The sequence below is a fragment of the Heptranchias perlo genome, chromosome 30 (genome assembly GCF_035084215.1).
Source record: "Heptranchias perlo isolate sHepPer1 chromosome 30, sHepPer1.hap1, whole genome shotgun sequence".
Classification (NCBI taxonomy): Eukaryota; Metazoa; Chordata; class Chondrichthyes; order Hexanchiformes; family Hexanchidae; genus Heptranchias; species Heptranchias perlo.
In genome coordinates, this window is record NC_090354.1 from 3,426,006 (window position 1) to 3,447,566 (window position 21,561).

Consider the following 21,561-nt stretch of genomic DNA (forward strand, 5'->3'; position numbering starts at 1 on the left):
AGACGAGATTTATAACAGCAGAGGAATGATTAGGCAATGAAATATAAACGAGGCAGAGCTTCCTACTCGTGCCACTGTGTGTATGTGTCTTGTGTGTGGGAGAGAGGGAGAGCTTAAAATATATGATTTGAATAGTTTTGCCATCACAAGTGTCTATTTCGGTGCTAATATAAACTGGCTATTAATAGCGTTTTGATGGTTGTATATATAAACATTTTCATGTTATGATCATTAATATATAACCCATACAACAAAATCTGTTAACAGGAGATTTATTCCAGAATTGTTTGACAGACAACTCTTAGCAAGGAAAATAACTACGAATAAGGCAAGGAGTCTCAGAAAAGGAGGATTTGCTATATTTTTCTAAATCAAGACTATACAATTACTGTCCGATTCTGCCCCATGCCTTCGATATAACTAATTACATTATTTGTTGGTACAATGGTAACAGAAAACTACATTTTTTATTCTAGTTTACATTAACTAAAATAAACGTGTTTACAGTGACATGAATACAACCGCTTCGACAGGTAAATACTAAAAGTACAGTTTTTTATTTTTTTATATAAATACGTATTGTTGGGGATAAATAATACAAAAAGAAGAAATATTTTCCTGGCATTAATCAATAAATATATCTGAATGTTCACCAGAATACACACATATTGAAAGACGCACCAGCTACTCAGTTTTAAGATTCCTTCAAGGCCGAGTTGAAGTTAGTCGTCTCATATGAGTTGTTTCACCCATTGAAATGTAAACGATAAGTGCAATACAGGTGTCCAAAGGAAATCAAGCATCAGCAAATACCCAAAAATGTCTTCACTTTTGCTTTTTTCAAAGGACAGAAGATTTGTTCATTTACCCTGTTTCACGTTAAGTCCAAGAAGAAACAAATGTACAACCTTTAGGGTTTTGCATTACCAAGTATTACTGGACCCTAAAGATTGTAATAGGGTGAGGGGAGGGGATGGAACAGGCATACTCTATATAGGAGGGGTGGCTGGGTGAGGGGACAATGTAAGCAACATATATTAATACAAGCCAGCATACATGAATAAGAAAGCACTAATAAGGGAATGGATCGAAGAGGTATCATGAGAAAAGGAAAGGATAACTTATTATTTATTTTTCCTCAGTGAAGCTCCCTGCTTATGCCTGCTACAGATGGGTCAGTTTGGGAGCTTCCTGAATTCTTCCCTGAGAAGGATGATGCGATGAAAGGTCTGTGTAGGTTGGATGTGGGTCACAAGGTCCATGGTGCTGACTGGCCGCCATCTGAGCAGCACCGTTGTAGTCCATGTTTGTGGATGCAGGGTGAGAAAGGTGATTGAGGCCGAAGAGAGAAGGCCCCGAAGCGGACATAGAATCCACATAGTTCCCGCCAACATACACAGGACTACCCTGCAAGTTGGGTGTCCCATAGTTGCCATTCCCCTGTAGTGCATGCGGGTCGTATTCTGGAGCCGTCCCAGGATATCTTTTCTGTTGCTGAGTTGGGCAACTTTTCATCGGGTTTTGGTAACTCGTGGTCATAGCATAAGCGTTCTGGTGAGGTTTATTGAAAGGCGGCGGTGAAGGGGCATCATAGGCAGAGTTGTTAGCAAGCGGATGCATGGCGTTTACAAACCCGGTGGGGGCCTGGACGGAAAGCGGGGGGCTTCCCGTGGGCGATTGTCCTCCGGAAGAACTCACCATGCCTTTCGTTTTCTGATCCTTTTTGTACTTCATCCGGCGGTTCTGGAACCAGATCTTGATCTGTCGTTCACTGAGGTTGAGCAGGTTGGCCATCTCCACTCGGCGAGGTCTGCAAAGGTAACGGTTAAAATGGAATTCTTTCTCCAGCTCCACCAACTGTGCGCTGGTATAGGCAGTGCGCGCTCGCTTTGAGGCAGAACCCGGCGGGCTTTTGTCCCCACTGACATTTTCAGCTGTGAGCAATAAAATAAAGATAATTACCTCTTAAAAGTGCACCTATCTGAACAAGAAAATTCTCCAAATAAATTTAATAAATCTTGAAAGAAAAACAGAGCCACCCCCTTTAACACATCAAGGTCTATCATTTCACGTCAAACGTTATTAAAAGTTCTATACCCCCAACACCAGAAATATGACGTGGGATCCCCAGAGCTCAGAAAATTGAATCGTAATCATATTGACACAATGTTTAGAACAATATATTCCACGGTTGAAGAGGTACACTTAAAGAGGACAGGGCAAATGATGGTTTGCTACAATACCAAGTGAATTATATAATTATGGTCCATTCAAGATTACGTGTATAATCAAGAACTGCTACTTTCGATATGGTTAATATTGTTATTATTAGTAATAATACTAACAGAAACAGCATTAATAGTATTTATATGCTTGTAGCAATTTCGTGTATTACCTGCGTTTTAATACTTCACTTTTTTTTGTCATGCCAACTTTCTGGTTTCACAATCAACCAGTACGTGACCATTGTGCATTCTGGGCTGTTTAGAAGCAGTGGCACAGTGTATATATTTATTGCAATACATGTTACAACATGTTTCAGTTTCAAAGCAAAATAATAACTATTTGAGAAATTAAAGGAGGGGGCAATGTGTTTTAAAATGTGTTAACAATGTTTTAACAAAGACTTTACGTGCTGCAGATATTTGAAAATCGTGTTTTTAATGTTTTGGTTTAAAAAATCGTGCAGCCTTTTCATTTGGTGCTTGAGTACCTAAAACTACAAAAGAAAACTCGTGTACCTGTGCTGGGACAGTTGTTATTTTTTTGCTTGGAGTTTTGCCGTGACTCTTTCATCCACGGGAATATCTGCTTGGTGAGGCTGGGTGTGGAGGTGTGGGAAGACTTGGGCAGAGTCTTGCTGGTGCCTGGTTGTGTCGAGTTGCTGCTGGGGTTTTGGGGAGGTGAGACAGGTGGAGGTTGGCGGTGCTCGGGGAGGCTCGAACGCATGCAGCTCCCATTGATGTCTTTTGATTTGGGATGTGGAGCACTGGTGCCAGCTGGCTGAAGGGAACAGGCCGACCTCTGGTAATCACTTTCAACGTGAGAAGATGTTGGGTAGGGTTCCTGCGCCACTTCATAGCTGAAACCATTTGCTCCCTGGTATGTGTATCCACCGAATAGAGTACAGTTGTCGTAGTATGTCGTTTTTTGCATCTCGCAGTTTCCCAATATTTATTTCACAAACTGTCAGGGTCCTGACACCCTTATCGAATAACATTGGCACCCCAATTCACGTGACGTTTTCTTCCAATAGCCTCCTGGCAGTTGACCTAAGGTTAGAAGAACCACAGAATAATAGTGGAACGGGTGTGGATCCATCTTACACACTCAAAAGCAAATGACATGAATAGCTTTCACCAAACAAACACAGCAGATGCCATGGCTGATCCTGATTCCTGGCTATTTTGGACTGTAGAGGAGTGGAGGAAAAAAACACTCTTGCATTGAGTCCTGATCGAAAACTACAAATTTCACATAGCCATCTGCAAAACTATTTTAATAGAGATCAGATTCAGCATTAGCTCATAGCGAAATTCTTTTGGTTTAGGCAATGTTCCAAAACTGATAATTATTTGGGAAAAAATTTCAGACAAACTCGGTTTTCATATCTAACAGGCAGTTTCATAAACTTTCACAATCAGCTCAGTAAACATACACAAAAAATCGTTACATTTGATTTTATTATTCTTTGCTTGATGAAGTGTCATGCTGTCAATATTCTAGATTAAAAATATTACCTACCGCCTAAAATTAGGTTTGCAGTTACTGTTATAAAACGGAGCTGTCAAACTATCAACATTTAAATGTACAGCAAACATGGCGGGGTGAGATTTCCCCTGAAAACATCTGGTTCAAATAGAAGGAAACTTATGGATGTTTCAGTAGCTATGTATTCAAACTCTAATCCGAAACACACTTTTATAGCCACCATAATTTCTTGCTTAACGCGGCAATCTAAAATTCACATCTTTCAACTCCTTTAGTGCGAAGAGGGTACACTGATAATGTGGGAGAAAATCACAGAAAAAAATCATACAAATAACGTAGTACTAAGAAACAATGAAAACGACCATTATATACACAGGGATTAGACTCTCAACCATTTGAGATTAGTTTGGTTTCATTGTTTTCTGAATATATATATACATGTGTATTTAACGTGGGGTATTAAAGTGTATTACTTTGCCAAGGCGAAGGTGAGGAAGTAAGTGCTTTTGTTTCTATCTTTCTGTGTCCTTGTGTAAACTGGATACTGTTTTTGGACGGCTCATGCTTGGCCTTGCGGCGATTTTTTAGGACCCTTTTCCTCTTCCCCGCCACAGCTTTAACTGTCCATGATGGATCGGCAAAGTATTTCAAACCTGAAAAACAGGGGCTTGTGTTCTCTATGACCAGCATTTGAACCTTTCTCTTAACCAAGAAAGAAAAAGGATAATAGGTACTGTCTTGGAAGGTGCTCTATAATTTGATGTATGAGGGGGGTCAGCCGACCAATAAAGATTTTTTTTTAAGAAAGGCCAGGGACTCCCGGAGCGGCTCGAACGCAGAGAGTCAACGGCGAGACGTCCCCGGCACAATCTGAGCACTCCTAAAATATGCAGTGTTTTCATTTCTGCTCCACACTCGCACAGCGTTTTCCAATTTGTGTTTTAAGTACAGTTTCAGTTTGACACACTTTTGTTTTAATGATCCGAAGCAGCTGCCAGAATTATAAATCACACGGTATAAACTCGGCGATGATATGTTCGAGAACCGGCCAGTTCTTTCTAAAACTTGCCCAGATTTTCAAAATAATTTTTTTTATTCGACATTTTTTAATGTTAATTTTGGTGTCCGACATTGATTAAAGATAATGTGAAACAGAATTATTAGATTAAATGCAAACAATGCACAATCCAAATGCTTGCTTGTCTATATCGCATGCAATACTTCTCTCCCTCAGACCTATAGGCTTTAACATTTATAAAGGGACGAACGCTTTTTATAGTCTAAGTCAGCGAAGGTTTCACTGTCAGGCGATACGGCGTTGGAAATATATTAAAGATGTGGCTTTGTGTAAGAGAGAATTAAAATGTATTCACAACATCGATTTTTGCTTCATGGAATGTTTATTATGGTCCAAGCTCTTACATTTTGCGCTAAAATTACGTTTAATTTATTCAGTATAAACTATCCAAGTAAAAGGTTGAAAATTGTAAAAAAAAAGAAAAGAAAGCATTCAAATCAATGCACACTTCTGAGAAAGGTAAACGGAATGGGATTTTTTTCAGAAAAAACGCCGTCGTTTACCGGGTACTTGCTTCGAAATGTATACTTTTAAAATAGTAAAATCGAATTTCATAATTCCGTAGTTTACACCTCTGTTCATTGGTGCCCCCCATCCTGCGCCGGAGTACAGACGGTTGTCGGATATTAGCTTTGTTCTGTACGACAGGGCAGAGTTCCTGATTATTTACAATCAGAAGATAAAATGCACTCTGAAATTTCAGACTTTTCATTCAAAGCCGGGCAGAGCAATACCCTAACCCCCCTTTGCTTCAGAGAGAAAATGCTGCAAAGTTTTATTTACCAATACACTCACACAAAATAATAAATTCTAATAAAATGACCCGTTTTCAGCTGGGTGCTGCGGTTGCACCTAGGGAAGCTGTAGACTGTAGCGGAGTTTAAGCGAGCCGCTAAAACTAGAATTTTACAGCACAATACATGGACTTTATATTTCAAATGATGCTTTGGGAAACATTGAACAAAGCCGGAAAAGTCAGGCGCGCTTCAGTCGCCGGTTGCCACCATGTTTCGGAGAAGCACAGAGGCTCGGAGAGTAATGTCCTAAGATTTCACTCTCCATAATCCGAACACGCAGTACCTGCAGGTCTCAAGTCCTTACAGAGCTATACAAGCGAAGGGGCATTTGATTGTTCCAAAATGTGTTAAAATATACAGAAAACAATCATCCAAGCTAGTGGGACAACAATAGGGGAAGTCGTCATACACCTTAAATTATAGAGCACCGTAAGACGTCCACGTAAATATGTCTCAAATCACAACAGAGAGCTTGATTTTAAAAAATACTCCAAATTAGCCCCCCAAAAAGGCACAGGAAAAGGGTTCCGTGTTGAATTCAGATGCAATGTGAAACAGTCGCTGCGTGAAAGGAAGCTATAGCTTGTGAACTCTTCTTGAACCGAGATTGAAGTCATATGGTCATAAATCACTGGGACATATACTCCGCCATTCACGAGTGATAGCCTATTTGAGTCCAGCTTACCTTAGCCACTGACGATAGAAGCAGAGCAAGACATAATATTTCAGATTCACCACGCAATCGATAAGCAGGAGTTCCCAAATTCTTTTTTATACATATAAAAAAAGGAAGGATAAAACAGCTGGTTATGGCGCTGAAATTCACTCGTTGAAGGCAACGGCAAAGAAAGGCGAGATGGTACAGCTTCAAAGAACTGTAGAAAGCTCAAGGCTTGAATGGACAGCCCTGATATTATTGAGCCCTAGACTGGTACGCCCTGCTCACAGATAACAATGGTTTCTCAGCTCTACAGGGCAGAGTGAACTAGAAAGAGAACCCATATATTCGGTATGTTTGTTATGAATATATATATATATAAAAATATTAAAAGCACGGTTTTAAAGGGAAAAAAACGATTTCTTTCTTGAGTGCTGGGAAGGCAACGAGTGTTAATCCCCTCGAAACACAGCGTCACAAGTGAAAAATTATGCTAATTAGCGACGTGGTGGACAAGGCCTAGACTAGGACTATTTGATTCACGTGTTTGGCAATTATGTGCCAGTTTATGCTAATATATTTTTCGGGCAAAGTGAAACAGTTCACCATTCAAAATATTATTAATACAAGATATAATAATTTTCAAAAAGTGAACTTCACATTACATAACTCCACGAAGAAATATATTTCCATCTATAGCATTGTTTACTTAACTTGTGGTCTGAATCATTAATTAATAATTTATTCATGACAAAAAAACTTTAGTGACAGACTGGGTGCAGTAGAAAGAAAAGAACATGGACGTAGCTTGGGGGGGGGTGGGGGGTGGTGGTGGTTGGAAGGAGGAGGGGGGTAATTCTGTTATATTTAACATGTAGCAACGCACAAGATGCAACAGCCTCTCTAAACTTTTAATGTGGGCTGTGTGTTGCACTTGCTTGGACACTTAAGGTGATTTAAAAAAAATAAAAAATGCACTTCAGACAATGGAGAGAGAAAGAAATGTCACTTGAGTGAAAGCCAATGAAAAAAGAATTTGGAACTTAAGCTCTTTTTTATGCATGCCACTGCTTCTGTCGTTTATGGCTACGTAAGATTTATGACTTCATGGCACCGTAGCTGTAAACAGTGTAAAAGGGATAGATGCTGCACTAGTTAGGTACATGAAAGGAGAGCCTTGAACAGCGTAGGAGGAAGACCGGCGAAAGAATCTACCGCTCTGCAACTTTTTACGCCTTCATGCTATTCTTCTATTTTATTTTTTTGCAAACTATGGCTTTTTTTTTGGTTTGTTGAAGAAGTAATTCAGAAGGCCGAGGTCTTGTTGAATGCTTCACTTCTGTTTAAAATAAGTGAGAGGAAGGACTGATTTTTTTTTAACGTGCAGTGATTTTCTACAACACAGTGCTCAGCTGCCAAAGGTATAATTTCACAAAGTGAGACTCGGGATTCTTGCCGTTTAAGAAACAAGTTCCTCCTGCTTAGAAGTACAACAGGCTAAAGAACGCCAAACCGCATCGCAGGTTTTTTTTCCCATCGTGAGGTGGCTGAATATATAACTTTGCAACTTTGTAACTTGTATAACTGGACGCAGCCTTAGTAATCACTTTTCTCCTGCACCTATTTTTTTTTGCCTGTAAACTACTTCAGCGACTGGGAGAAGAGTCAGCTTCATCTCAGTGATCTCAACAATGAACTTTTTTTTACATCTGCTTCTATGGAAACCATAACTTTCACCAATTTTGAAGCATAGAGATTTTAATTTGAACTTTTTTGTGGTGGTAAGATTTTTTTTAAGTACCGAGTATAACAGGAAATACTAAGGTTTCAAAATTTGGCTACATTGTTCTTATACAACAACTGATTCTAGATTATTACCAATAAAATATCTCATTTTACTCTAAATCGGAAGTTTACAAAAAAACTTAGGCAGTTGAAAACTTTGAACGCGTTATGTAGCTTGAACAATGTGCCCATTATAGACCTCTGTATAATTTATGTCTATCTATCTATCTATCTCTCTATCTATATATCTATCAATTCATCCATATGATAGATAAACAGAACACTGAATTTTGGGAAATGGTTCAGGTATTAAATGAATATAATCTGACTTACCGCAGTAATGCTGCTAGTTCCTGACCCAAGGTGTAGCTGCTGACGGGATCTTTTATAAAGAGCGAAGACTGCAAAAAGGAAAGAAAAAGACAAACCTCCGATCAAGGAAATCGTTACAAAATCGAATTCGTTGCACACGACCTCTGAGGAAATCGACGGAGTATTCGAACAAATGACAGAAAGAAGCAACAAAAATTGGATCGTCAGGAATTAGGAGCACAATATGCATTAGTAATAATATATTACAAATGGCACCATAATGTATTTCAATATAAACACTAATTATAAATACTTTAACTTATATATTGGTCTGTTCACCCAGAGTTTTTATATTTATAATTTAAGTAATACGCTGCGTATATTTTTGAAATTGCTCATGCAATCCTATTTGTGCTTAATCAATGAATAAAGTTGTGTTTCATTTATTTTTGTGAATTTTTTTCCTACCGTGGTTGATAAATTATATGTATATTTACCACCTTACACTTCACGGAGAGCACTTAATTGCCTGGTTTTATTGTCTCATTCTAACTAACATTTAGCCAGTTTTAATATTTGGATCAAATAGTCTTATGGTTAAATGTTAGGCCTTCGACAAACATCAAATATTAAAAGTATAAGTAATTTTAAAGCTTTTGAATTTTTCAATGTCTCTTTATTTGTAACTTTATTTTGAATGGTTACACATAATTCGAATGTCGACGTGGAATGATTTGGAAATTGGATTCATATTTTAAAATCAATTGTTTAATTATATCCCAACCCTCCTGCAAAAAATAAAGTAGGGCCGTTGATGTATTTTATAGTGAAAATAAAAAAACACGCTTTCTGTATGATTCTGTTATTGGTCTAGAGTAAAATATTCGTTGCACATTGCCCCAAAATATCGGAAAGATAATAGATCACGCAAGGCTTTGTAACCTCGCAGTATAAAAATGTTTTTGTTACAACCAAAAGCGGCAACAGTTACGTATGTTGAATCTTTACCTTCGTTTGCTATCGAATTACTTACATATATAAATATTTATAAATGGTTAAATGTGAATGGGAGAAACGGAGAAGGAATATAGTTGGACTAATGTTAATAATAAAGGTTACGCGCTTATATGTGACTAAACGCCAGTCCTGTAGCAGAACAAAGGAGCAAGATTTGGATGCGAGTTAATGCAGGGGTTCACCTGCTAGTTTTAATAAACAAAAGCCTCTTGTGTTTTCATATAAAACGTTAAAATACGTTAAATTATACATAAATGCCTATTTTAATGGCTATTCGCGGTATTTATGGATGGGCAGGATTCGAGAGGTGGGAGAAATGCCTTCAAAAAGGGTTAGTTCTTCGTTGCAGACTATGAAACTCATAAATTATTTACCTTAGCTGGAAAGCAAATGTTCATGAATCATTGGGTGTCATGAACGGCTTTTTTAAAAATTCTTTTTATTTTTGCTAAATTAATGTGAGGACTTTCAAAGAAAAAAACGGGCACGAAAAAGAGAATTTATATCATGAAGAGAAGTCTGACTGAGGACTCCTGAATCCAACACACATAGACTCACACACGCGCGTTTACAGTTGAGTTAAACGCGTTGAGAATTGTTCTCCCGGTGAACTAATTTACAGTCTTTGAGTATCAGGAGGATATTTAAACATTTGCAGTTGGACTGAGTTGATAAAAAAATAAAGGGAAAGAAAATAAAATATGCCTTGGCTCATTGTGACAGATATAAGCCTCTCTCTGAATGACCTTTCCTTGAATAGTAATAACTCACCACATTAATGATCAATCAACGGGAGGGTTTTGAAATGTCTCCAAAATAACAATCCGTCCCACTATCCCAGGCTTTCTCCGCGATCGCATATAATCCTTTTATAAGAGATATTGGACGGCACACATATCTTCCCCCTGACCCGATTTGTTTTTTAAATGGCCTGCTGTAAATAATCAGAGTACTGACTGGGTGATCACAGCCCGGAGACAGAGGCGAGGGCCTTCCATCCAAATGCCAGAGTAATGCGCTCGGATTATGCATTCACGTGGTCAGTACGTCAACGTTTCCCCATTTTATACAGACTTTAGCAATTGTTAATTGAACTCTTCGTTTTTTTAGTGTTGGATCGCTGAAACTTGCAGCTTCGCGCATTTCAAAAACTTCCTGCTTTATAGCGTGTGGCGAAAGGTACTCTACATTTTTATTGTTTTCTGTAGAAGCTGTTTGCAAAGGTAGGTTGTTTTTAAAAAAAATAAAACCCAAAATCATATAATTAGTTTCTTCCAAGAAATCCAGGTCAGGGAAAGAAAGAAGTTTTGGCAACTTTTTTTTCTTTGCGCCCACCTCTCCCCCCACCTCCCCCCCCCCCCAACTCTCCAGCTTTCTCTGTTCAGGCAAAACAGCAGTTTGATTTTTTGAAAAGACAAGCTTTGCTGGGATGCCTGTTTTGGATCAGACTGATAACCTATGGTCTCCCCACTCTGCTATGTAGAAAGTCTGTGATAGTGGGCTTGATCTACACCCACCACAGACTTTCAAAGAAACGGGGGACTCCAAAATTAAACGCCTTATTTATTCTTAACAATCAAAGGATTAGTTCACAGCAGCATACGTTCTTTAGCAATGTGGTCATATATCCGATAGTAAAATTAGCAGCATGCCTTTGATTTAAGGAGGTCTTAGGTGCTCATACTCGATATATTTAATGTTAAGCTACATGTAAACTTATATTTATTTTCTTAGCAAAAACCACATCATAATTTATAGAACAGTCGTAAAACATGCAATATATGCGTATATATATTATACTATGCTTACTAGTTTAACTCAATATATATGTGTCTGATACTCTGTTTTATGTAGGTGTCGCCTGAAACCGTAATTGTGATTTCAAACAAGAACTATTCATCAAATTGCAACGTGTTGGTGCGATATGCACCCATCGGAATGTAATCAGGCGTCTAATGTTAGGCCGCAGTGTTAAAATGTAAAAAATATGTCGCCTTCATTAAATAATGTGTTCTTCCATATTTAAACATAGAGATTTTACTATAATAGTGACTGCCAGCCGTGCAAAACGTGTGACATAATGTACACTGGCACGTTTCCAAATGTACCTTTTCATATGACCTATTAATGCATAACTTGTGTTTAATGTGACATTTGACCTGTAGCACAGTGACGTGCCATGGGGCGGTTTACGCCCTGCAACTTGCCTCGATTCACTGCCTTTTCATTTTGCTTTTCAAACGGCTGAGAAATTAACGGAAATCTAAAAATAACAAACTAAAATAAATAAAGATATTTATTAAAATTAACAAGAACGCTGTTTTGGGGGCTTGAGGATGCCTGGCATGAGTCAAAGAGAGATCAATAGGGTTACTGTACAACTAGAACAGAGGGCCTTTGATCTACGAAGCTAAGCGGAATCGCAGTGACACTCTTCGCTTTCCTTGCTAGATAATGCACGAGAAGAGGCTATGCAGCAGGAAAGAGTTAATTTTTAATAAAGAATAAAAACAAAATTTTCAATGCCACTGTCTTCTTAACAAATACTCTGTAGCCCAGGCGTAGAAAGATCATTACAGCGTGACCTTAAGTATCTCTAAATGCCTTAGATTGGTTTAGCAGCCAACAAGAAAAAAAGGTATCGAGAAACGAAATGTTCCAGTTTTCCAGTTTGCTGGACATTATCACCCATAAAAAGGGACCACTGCAGTAAAACAGTTAGTTCTGCTTATGTGCTAAAAACTATAACATTCAATTTGATTATTTCTAAATCCATTCTGACGCCTGCAGTTCAAATTATCTTCCTCAGCATAACAAACACTTGGTACATTTTCATTTTGCTGGAGGCTGGCCGCAGCGTATAAAATGATTTGCTAAAAAAAGGGGAGAGAGAAATTTAATGCAAAGCAATTTTCTGCTAACATCAAATACCACGTTATCGTTAGTCGTCTATCTGGCTGCAGATGCCTAAGGGAATGAAAGCCTTTTAAAAGGTTTTACCGTTTAACAAAATGTTGTACTTCCATGAATTAGAGAATGGTCTAGCATTTTTATTACTATTTTAAGGTGTTGCACGTTTTACCAGCAATATCAGGTTGTTCTGTTGTATTCAAAAGTTATTGTTATATTCTCAAAAGTGTTTGGTAAAATAGAAGTCACCTTCAGGTGGAACAAAAGTGGAGATGAAGCAATTCTAGAAATTTAAAAGAGACTCATTATAACTTTTTCTCTCTCAAAGTTTCGATTGAGAGGCCAAGAGAATCGAGTTGAAGAACTTAAAGCCGGCCAACACACGATGGGACTTTAGTTTGTGAACTTAAAAAGTCGCGAGTACAATAGGTAAACACAGTTTACCCAGGTCATAAATCATGTGCACATTCATCTTGAGGATAACACTCTATCTAAAAATGCTTTTGAAGCTTCTTCCACGAGTTCGGAGGTGTCAACAATCATCAAAGGTGGACCCAAACCAAACGTTTAACTCTTTGTAAGATCTTTCGGAAGTCTGAGGAGGAAAAGAGTTTTCTGAAGAATTCTTCACCGCCTTCTGAAAAGAGAGCATTTTTTGGGGGGCGGGGGGGGGGGAGGTGGGAGTGGAGAGGGGCCACGTCTGTCTTAATCCGTTACACACAAAAAAAGTCAACAACAGTTCACGGAAACCAACCGGGGACCTCTCTCTTAGGTCAAGCTATGGACCATTAATTATATCCACCCTGGAATTCATGGCGAGGTGCAGAGAGGGAAAAACATTTAAACTGCAGTATTCTTGGTTCGCTTACCTGTTGGATCATTGCAATGGAAGTTGGAAAAAGATCACTGCATTTGGTATTTAATCACCGGTGGTGGATCTCAACTACATCCCCACGGGAGGAAAAATGTTTATTGGACCCTGGTGGATTTTTTAAAAATGCATTCTGGAAAATCTCGGGATTGTCATCGAAAGAAGCATGGGTTCGCCTGACATAAATGAATTCAGCCAGGAGCGGTACTGGAAAGTTACGTTGCACAATTAGACCTGGGCCTGAACGAACTATCAGGAAAAACGCGAGCTGTTTGCTTATTTCAGAAGCTTAATTCTATATATGTTGTTCCAAAAAAACCCCACAAAAACCAACTATTACTACAAATGCAACATGATTTAAAGATAGGCTGTTGCCAACGGAGGCAAAAGAAAACGTCAGAAATGGAACGCAAAATAAGGATGTGGGTTAACGCGTCCAATAGGAATTGCCCTGTTCGATGGATGTTGGAAATTACTGCCATATGAGCTCAGTCTTCGCAGAGCGACATTGGCTTGCCTCCTTCCTTTAAATACTGACCACACCAATTAAATATACTATGATATGTATCAGCGAACTAGGGAGAATAAAAGAGATAGAGAGGGAAAAAGAGATACAGAGTGGAAGGGAGACAGAGAAGAGAGCGACAGCGAGAGCTAAATAGAGGCAATGTTAGTTCCTGAGCACAATGATACAGTCGTACTATGACAATTACCTAACAATGTCATTTCTGTGATTTAAAAATTATTACAATCATTACTTTCAAGCAAATAAACTTCAGACCTCCGTGGAGTGCGAACAGGGCACCACCTTATCCTATTTTTGTTCTTGCAATTGCAACAATTTCAGACAATTGCTCCTTAGAGACCGACCACATTTCAACACAAAGGAATGGAAAATACATGGAAAATTTGGCACCAAAAATATTAGTTTCTCCACGATTTGAAGCCTTAATTGGAAAAAGCCCAATAATAATAATCAAAAATCATCATCGCTATTAAAACAGAACTATATACTATTGGAGCAATTCTCAAGCGAATTGTACCCCAAAATTAGTTCCGTTTTGTACTATCAGTGAAAGGTCAGAGGTTAGAGTTATTGCATTTTCACTTTTCTAATAGCCAGTCTGGGAGCATGGAGCAGCAGCAATATAATTTATTACCTTGTCTTTACTGGAGCTAATTTGATCGGTTATTGAGAGGTGTTGAAACGTCATGAGTTGCTAAGTCAGGAACACCGCATTACTACCTACAATGCTGATCGTTTAATTATTTATTCTTATCTTTAAGAAAATTTGAGAATTTATATTGAACGTGTTAACGCACATTAACTGGCGACTTTACTTATCTGGACTACCTTTGTCGATGTTGACTAGTGTATACAAATTTTAATTTACAAAAGATTACCAACAAAATTGTACCATTTTCTTAGTGATACCGCTATCTTGTCGTATGTCTTTGATCCATTCTATAAAATTTAATTTTCCAACAAATGCTTTTTACGTTAATGTTTTTCTACGTATAAACAAAGTACATATTGTTACACCACCTTTTTTAAAGGGCGGTTTGTTTATAGATTATAGAGGTGTGTTTTTGTGCTTCATATCACCGTTTAAATGTTAGGACATATAAACGTAATTTCACCATCTCCCACTCCTCTGCACGGTGTCCAGATTATGTTATGTTACAATTCACATGGAAAAAAAGTCTTGTAATTTTTCATCAATTTTAAATAGCCTTGCACGGCCCTGTAAAATATATTAACAAAGAGAAGGGACATGATTTATTATGGGGAGTATAATTACCTGTAGATTAAATATCCATCTTATAGGAGCAATGGTTACTCTTGAGTGTACGTAGGGTTGTTTCCTTGTAACCCGTAATGCATTATCATCCCGTTAAAAGGATTTTATTTAAAGTATATCTGATCAGTTTGAAGGATATCAAAGCCAATGGACGATGTAAATAAGAGAGAGAGCAAAGCAATTATGAAATGAGACACCATAAATAAATCTTTGACTCGTTCATAAAGTTAATTCTGTCAGCTGTTGGATAGAGAGAGAAAAAAAGTTGAGGTGAAAAGAGTCCGGAAATCAAAAAGTTGAGCAATTTTCCTTCAAGTTTGCACAATTTTGTTGCTTTTTCATGCAGTGGAATGCGATCTGCAGGAGAGGAAAATTAGTTGACAATTTGATAAACATTTCAACGAGAACTGAAAGGAATAAGATACAAAATATTGTTCAATATCTCTGCAGGGCTTCGTATAGTAATACGGTGCTATTAGCGTTTTGCATTTTAAAAATATATTAGCCCTAGTCTTTATGTTTTGCTTTCTATGGAAGTCAGTGAACCGCTCGTAAAAGAGAGGCGAAAGAACAAAGCCTTTAGGAGGGGCTTTTCGTTGAGTGAATCGGCATGGCATTGTCAGGGTTGTTTTGAAGCACAGTCATCGTATTTAAAGAAGGGGCTGTAAATTCTACAGATAGAACAAACAGCCTTTAAGCCGTAACATTTTCAGAATGAAAGAGCTTATTTTGCCTTTACGTGGCATAAATTATTTCTTTAAAAAATCACATATTGCTATCAGCGCCTCTGAACGAACGCAGTGCCATTGAGCATGATTCATGTGTGTTGAGGGCACCGAGTCACATTATTTTTCCATTTTGGTGCTGGGAGTTATCAATTAATAAAGCCTCAATTGAATTCAGGGTCAGACTTGCAAAGAAATTTACACATCTTTGCTATGGAAGCTAAGCAATATCCAATTGTATTCTAATATCGATTTGCTAATGCCTTCCCCTTTTCTCTTTTCTCAGGAGCCTTTTTTTGGCAAATGACGAAAATCGACATCCCGAAGGCTTGCCTATCATACAGCAACTCTGTGTTTTCTTTGTTTTTTCTCATTTACAAGCACACAACTATTATTCAGAGAGTGAGGAAAACAGATTATGTACCATAATTTGTTACAAAGAAATATAGACTTTGTCAATCTGTTCAATGATTGCTTAGCTTTACTTTATGTAACATATATATAAATATATGTATTTATATTTATATATATGACTGCATGCAACATATGTATGTATTTCAAATAGAGAAGGACAATGGCTCGTACAGTATTTTTATAATATAAAATGCACTAAATCCATCAACAAACTCTCAATTTGTTCAATGTACTTGTAGTTAGTTCTCATGTCTGGCATTGACTTATGCATCCTGTATATTAAACAATTAAATGGTTAATATATATTTGAGTTTTTCCATCTTTGTTGAGATAATAGACACAAGAAACAATAGATAATTTCAACAAAGACCTGTGTAATTATCAAAACAAACACTTAAAAACACTTCAGATAATCATAATTAAAAACGACCATTAAATATCCCTCAATAAGAAAAAGACTGCAATTCAGTTGACAGATAATGGTATTTTCAGAGACTCGCGTGTTTCAATACTGATGTTCCTTGCCTGCTGCAACCATTAATATTTAATGCCAATCACTGAGTTATTCTAATTTTACTACATAAAGGTTTGCACTAACGATCGGTGTTAAATGTTACGCTGCTATTAATGGGCTTCAACTTCACTGGCTGGCGTCCAACCGCAGAATAAAAGGAGCGAGGCTTTGTGGAAGTCTGTTAGTCTTCGCTCATTTTCAAAATTGAGCTTTGCAATTCATTTCTGGTCACCCAAAGCGCCTCCTTTACTAGGTTTTTATTCCAATGAGGCGTTGTGTTTTAAAGAATTCATACAAAACTATCCATAATTGGTAATCACGGATGCTGTAATTTAAGACCCCCAGCTATAGCTTTCATATTATCCTCTGATCTATTGCTACAAATGGCCGGCAATAATCAACTCTGGGGAGAGGATTACAACCTTCCTCATTCCTGAATATCATCACTTGCACATCATTCTCATAGAGCATGATTTATCACGCAGACGAACATAAACAACACACAACTTACACACAATGGCATCCATAGTGCTGCTGACATATTTCGCAATAAATCAAGAAAGCAAGAAGAAAAACATTCCCACAAAAAAAATATCAATGAAAATGAGGAAATAAACAAACATACCACCGTGCTAAATTGAAAAATAGAAGGAAAGGCACTATTTGTCAAATGTTATGACAGTCTTGAAAAACATAAATAACACACATAATATTTACATAGAGAGACACGAGGCACTGCAGCTGTACTTACAATAATCCAGCCCACGGTGTGTCTCTCTTCCCAAATTGTTTTATTCCAGCCTCTCTCTGTTATAGGCTTGTTTTTAAAAGGACAGTGGAATTTCACGTCAGACACAGGGAGACCATGTCGGCGATTTACCGACGAATACATATCTATTCTGCAACAGCTGCATTAATTATTTAATGAGTCACGTGATCGAGGGGGAAGGGGGGATTTCAAATTCATACTCCAAGGAGAAGTGTGACCTTCCACTGGGAGAGCGGAGAAAATCTTTCATATTCTTCTTCATTCCCCGTTTTTTTTTGTTTACAGAATTGTATTAATATATTGCTAATGATTCTTGTTAAAAATAGGGGTTCAGAGGCTTTCCTGTAAGTCGAGAATTAAATAGAAGTGTGACTATATCAATGCATTCAGGGCTTTCTAAGTCTCATCCTTTTCATCTTGAGACGCTTCTTCAGACTCACAACATACGTGTCTATCTTTTGTGGTGCCGGTGCAGTCTAATCAGAACTGGGAGCACATTGCCATAATAATAGATTTCTACCTGATTCATTTTACCATAAGTTTGCTTGTTCCTTACGTTGACTTTCCAAGTTTTATATTGTCCATTTTACTCTTTATCTCCTTCTCTGTCGCATAGTTGGCTCTGTATTACTGTGAAACTACTATTATTTTTTTTAACAAGAAAGATCACTCTTCACTTATAGGCGGGCACTTTTCAATCCTTCGGTCACAAAGCTAGAAGCAGTCGCTACCAGCAACATAAAGGTCACGGAAAAAATCTTCAGCAGTTAGCAGTATAATAAGATTTTATAAAAATCCAATCCAAAATGTTTGCGTTTGTGACATAAAAAAATTCGGATCAAATCTATGGTAAGGGACAGAGAATCTCTGTTACTGTCATATAGGGGTGGGGAACCTCGTTATATTTTTTCTGGTAGCAGCAATGTTTTGAAAAAAGCAATAATCTTAGTCGGAAACATGCCCCGAGAAACCAATTTGACACACTGCTGTATAACTTCGTGGTGCTTCAGCGTTCTCTCTGCGGGTGCATCCTAAAGTGCAGGCCAGCAATATCAATTGCGGTAGGTGTATTTACAATAGTACTAGAGATTATTTCGTTACAAATAAAATAAAAATATCTGCCCTAAGTAGTGCATAATATTACCTGGAACTCTGCCTTTGTTCTCGCCAGACAAACCCACCGATTTTCAGAAAACTATAATAATATAATTTAATGATAGCCTTATAAATCTCATCCGTCACATTTATTGCCTTCTAAAATGATGTTAGAAAAATCGCGATGATTTTTAAAAAGAGAATAACTATGTTTGGTTTTAAAAGACGTCGATATCATTTGCAAAAAAGGATTGCGGGCGGGGGATTGACTTCTCAACTAACAAAAGACATTTAAAAATCGTTTATTTGTTTTTAATTCAAATTTAAAGGCTTTTTCTAAACTAGATGATGTATTATTGCATTCGCGTGTATTTCTATTGCCTAGAGAAACACAATGGTTGCCTTAATAAATTGGAGCTAGAGAATTTACTAAACGTGCGGAAACTGCGCTTCAGTTTCACGCACTCTTATACAACTTGTATTTCACGGTAATTGCTTCTTAAATCGTAAAAAGTGATGTCTATTTTATACTCTTAGAGATGGAAGACACGGGGTAGCAATCAGGTTTGAATTAGAGCGTCCGTTTAAATGTTGTGGTTTGGCGTTGGTAATAATAAGCTAGTGTAAAACAGCCAACACGTTGTACGCACGGATTTTCTCTCTATCCCTCCCTCCCTCTCTTTTCTCCCTCCTCACTATCCGTAAGCAAGCCGCATTTAAAGATAGAAAAGTCAGGTTGAAATCCTATTCTTATAATGAATACACAAAAAAGTTCAAATAAAACTGTACGGCAAATTGACACTGTATGTTGCTGAATCTTTTTAGAAGCTGGGAGCAAGATAATGGCCCCATTTTTCTTCTCATTCGTTGGATTTTCAGAAACCATCCTTAAACGTGATTGCAAAGTGCAAGATGCATATATATATATATATATAATCTTCATTCCACAACCTACTCTTATCTATCACTCAATATTTAAAGAAAAGAGGGATTTCAACACAAACGTTCAAGATTGTCAATCTTTTCTAACGCAAGTTAGAAGTAATTACACACAAGGAAAGCCTAACAGAACGGGCACATTTCAGCGACGCAGCACAGATTTTAAGTCGAGTGAACGAAGGGTAACCCTGGTGTGTTTTTTTTATCCTTTAGTATTGAGAATGTTCAGATAGAACAGTGTCATGTCTTAAAGGTCAAGGGTTTCAGAGGTCAGACTGCTAGTATAAAAACAGCTAATCGGATAGAAAAGTTGTCCTTTCCGTGAACCCTTTAGGCCGTCCTGCTGACCAACCAACATGCTGATTTTATTCCATTAGAATCATACATTTTTAAAAACACCATGGAAAGGTAAACAACAAAACGCAAACTAAAAGCAGATTCTCCAGTCGATGCATTTACTGTATCTTTCAAGCTGTTCTCAGCGAGTATGCGTTCACATTTAATTGTCAAAAGAACAAAGCGATTCAAAGTGACGAAATTAAATGACTTTTTTTTGCTATTACCTTTGGTTTCACCATTTTCCGTTTTCCAGATCTGAACATTTTCACGATTTTTAATCATAGTGGAGAGGGGATCTTCCGAGGTGACTGAGAAATTCCACGCTCTGCCCATATTTTTACAGAACCCTCCAGGACGCGCACCACTTTTCCCCGGGACGACCCATCCAGATTTGCTGTTGAGCAACAATGGGAGAAGTATTTAAAGAAAGCAGTGATTAATGATTTCAAGTTAATTCTCGCATTTTCAGAACCTCTCTGCGTTCAAATAATGCCTGTGAACTTTAGTTCTATAGCTTGTATTCAGCCCCTTTGGCAACAGTCTGGCGGAGGGTGTAGGACTGCTCGGTCTGTTATCTGTGTCGATGAATAGAGAAAACCGAGCAGCTATTGCAGAGATTCAATGAATAATTCTTATATTATTAACTGAAGTGAATACTCCTCAAAATACTTCAGAATTATATACCTTAACTAAAATGTTAGATTTGGAAAGGTTGCATTTCAGATCGTTTCAATTTCGTGGGACCTAAACACGTATACTTTGGTTAGTGAGGATTTTCTCATATAAAGGACAGATTGTAAATCTTTCTATTTTCTCCAAAGGCAAAACGTGATTTAAAAAAAACTTGAATGGTGTGTTTCTTTTGTTACAATTGTACATGTGAAATCTCATATATATATATATATTTGTTTTTCATGCTGCTAAACACAATCTTTGAACATTCATTAGAAAGTGGCACATTGTACCGTGTTCTGATCAATGGGGTTTTGCAGGTTGGGTTTGAAATTAATATTTTGAGGGGTGGCGGTGGGGTGCAATTACCGCATCGTTCAGTTATGACTTCAAAGTGCAGTTTTGCAACAGTGTTTGTTAAACTACAGGTCTGAAGCAAAACATGTGTATCCAGTGAACTAAAGTCTGGAAGCAGCTAATGTTTCACTCTAATGTAGAATATTGTGTTTTGCATTGATATACACTCCAGGTAGATTTTCTTTTGGTGTATGCTGCATTTTCCGATCCCAGATTGCATATGCAATGTGTTATGCGAAAGAAAATTAAAATTAATACGGAGCTTCATCTGACAAAAGAGGTCATTTGTCTTCTTGATTATCTATTTGCTTGTCAAAGCTTGAACCATTACACTGTCCAATCCCTTTCTAATACACAAACACACATGCACAAAGGAAAAATGCTAAGAGGTACTGTATAAATAAAAGAAATGAACTTAACTTTACAATATTAAAGGTTGCAAAAGAAAAAGACATGGCAACGAAATCAAACAATCAAAGAATAATAGATAACCATACTGGACTATCAAATCTTCACATTAAAGCATTTTTCAAAGTTATTACTCCATTGTATTACTATGCAATACATCTATATCCACAAGCAGCTGCAAAAGCCTCTAACAGTGTCAGAATAAGCGTATTTGTTCTGAGGTGTATCCCCTTTTGGCTTTTTTTCCCCGCTAAGCCAATGTCCTTTGTTATTACCCTGCCCAACTCACACAGATAGAGGAGCTTGGAGAAATCTGCAGTCATGTCACCAGATCATATTGCTTCAAGAATGTGTCCAGTAGACCAGGTATAAATAAACAAAGGAAAAG

The 21,561-nt window shown here is 37.6% G+C and overlaps 1 protein-coding gene across 8 annotated transcripts in view; it reads right to left on the reverse strand.

Annotated features, from left to right (window-relative positions):
• Nucleotides 1-256: 256 nt before the first annotated feature.
• Nucleotides 257-21,561, reverse strand: part of hoxb3a (homeobox B3a) — a 90,470-nt gene continuing 69,165 nt past the window's right edge. For 3 of the 8 annotated variants that reach the window (XM_067969378.1, XM_067969377.1, XM_067969376.1), the window contains exons 2-6: nucleotides 19,961-20,130; nucleotides 8,363-8,430; nucleotides 6,272-6,352; nucleotides 2,742-3,272; nucleotides 257-1,934 (exon numbers count right to left, since the gene is read on the reverse strand). In XM_067969378.1, coding sequence (XP_067825479.1) covers nucleotides 1,165-1,934; nucleotides 2,742-3,156 — 1,185 coding nt within the window. In that variant the 5' untranslated portion in view covers nucleotides 3,157-3,272; nucleotides 6,272-6,352; nucleotides 8,363-8,430; nucleotides 19,961-20,130 and the 3' untranslated portion in view covers nucleotides 257-1,164. Of the gene's footprint in view, nucleotides 1,935-2,741; nucleotides 3,273-4,184; nucleotides 4,779-6,271; nucleotides 6,353-8,362; nucleotides 8,431-10,129; nucleotides 10,349-17,345; nucleotides 17,454-19,960; nucleotides 20,131-21,561 lie in introns of those variants that run through there. The other 5 variants (XM_067969381.1, XM_067969380.1, XM_067969379.1 and 2 more) reach the window with 5 other exon arrangements.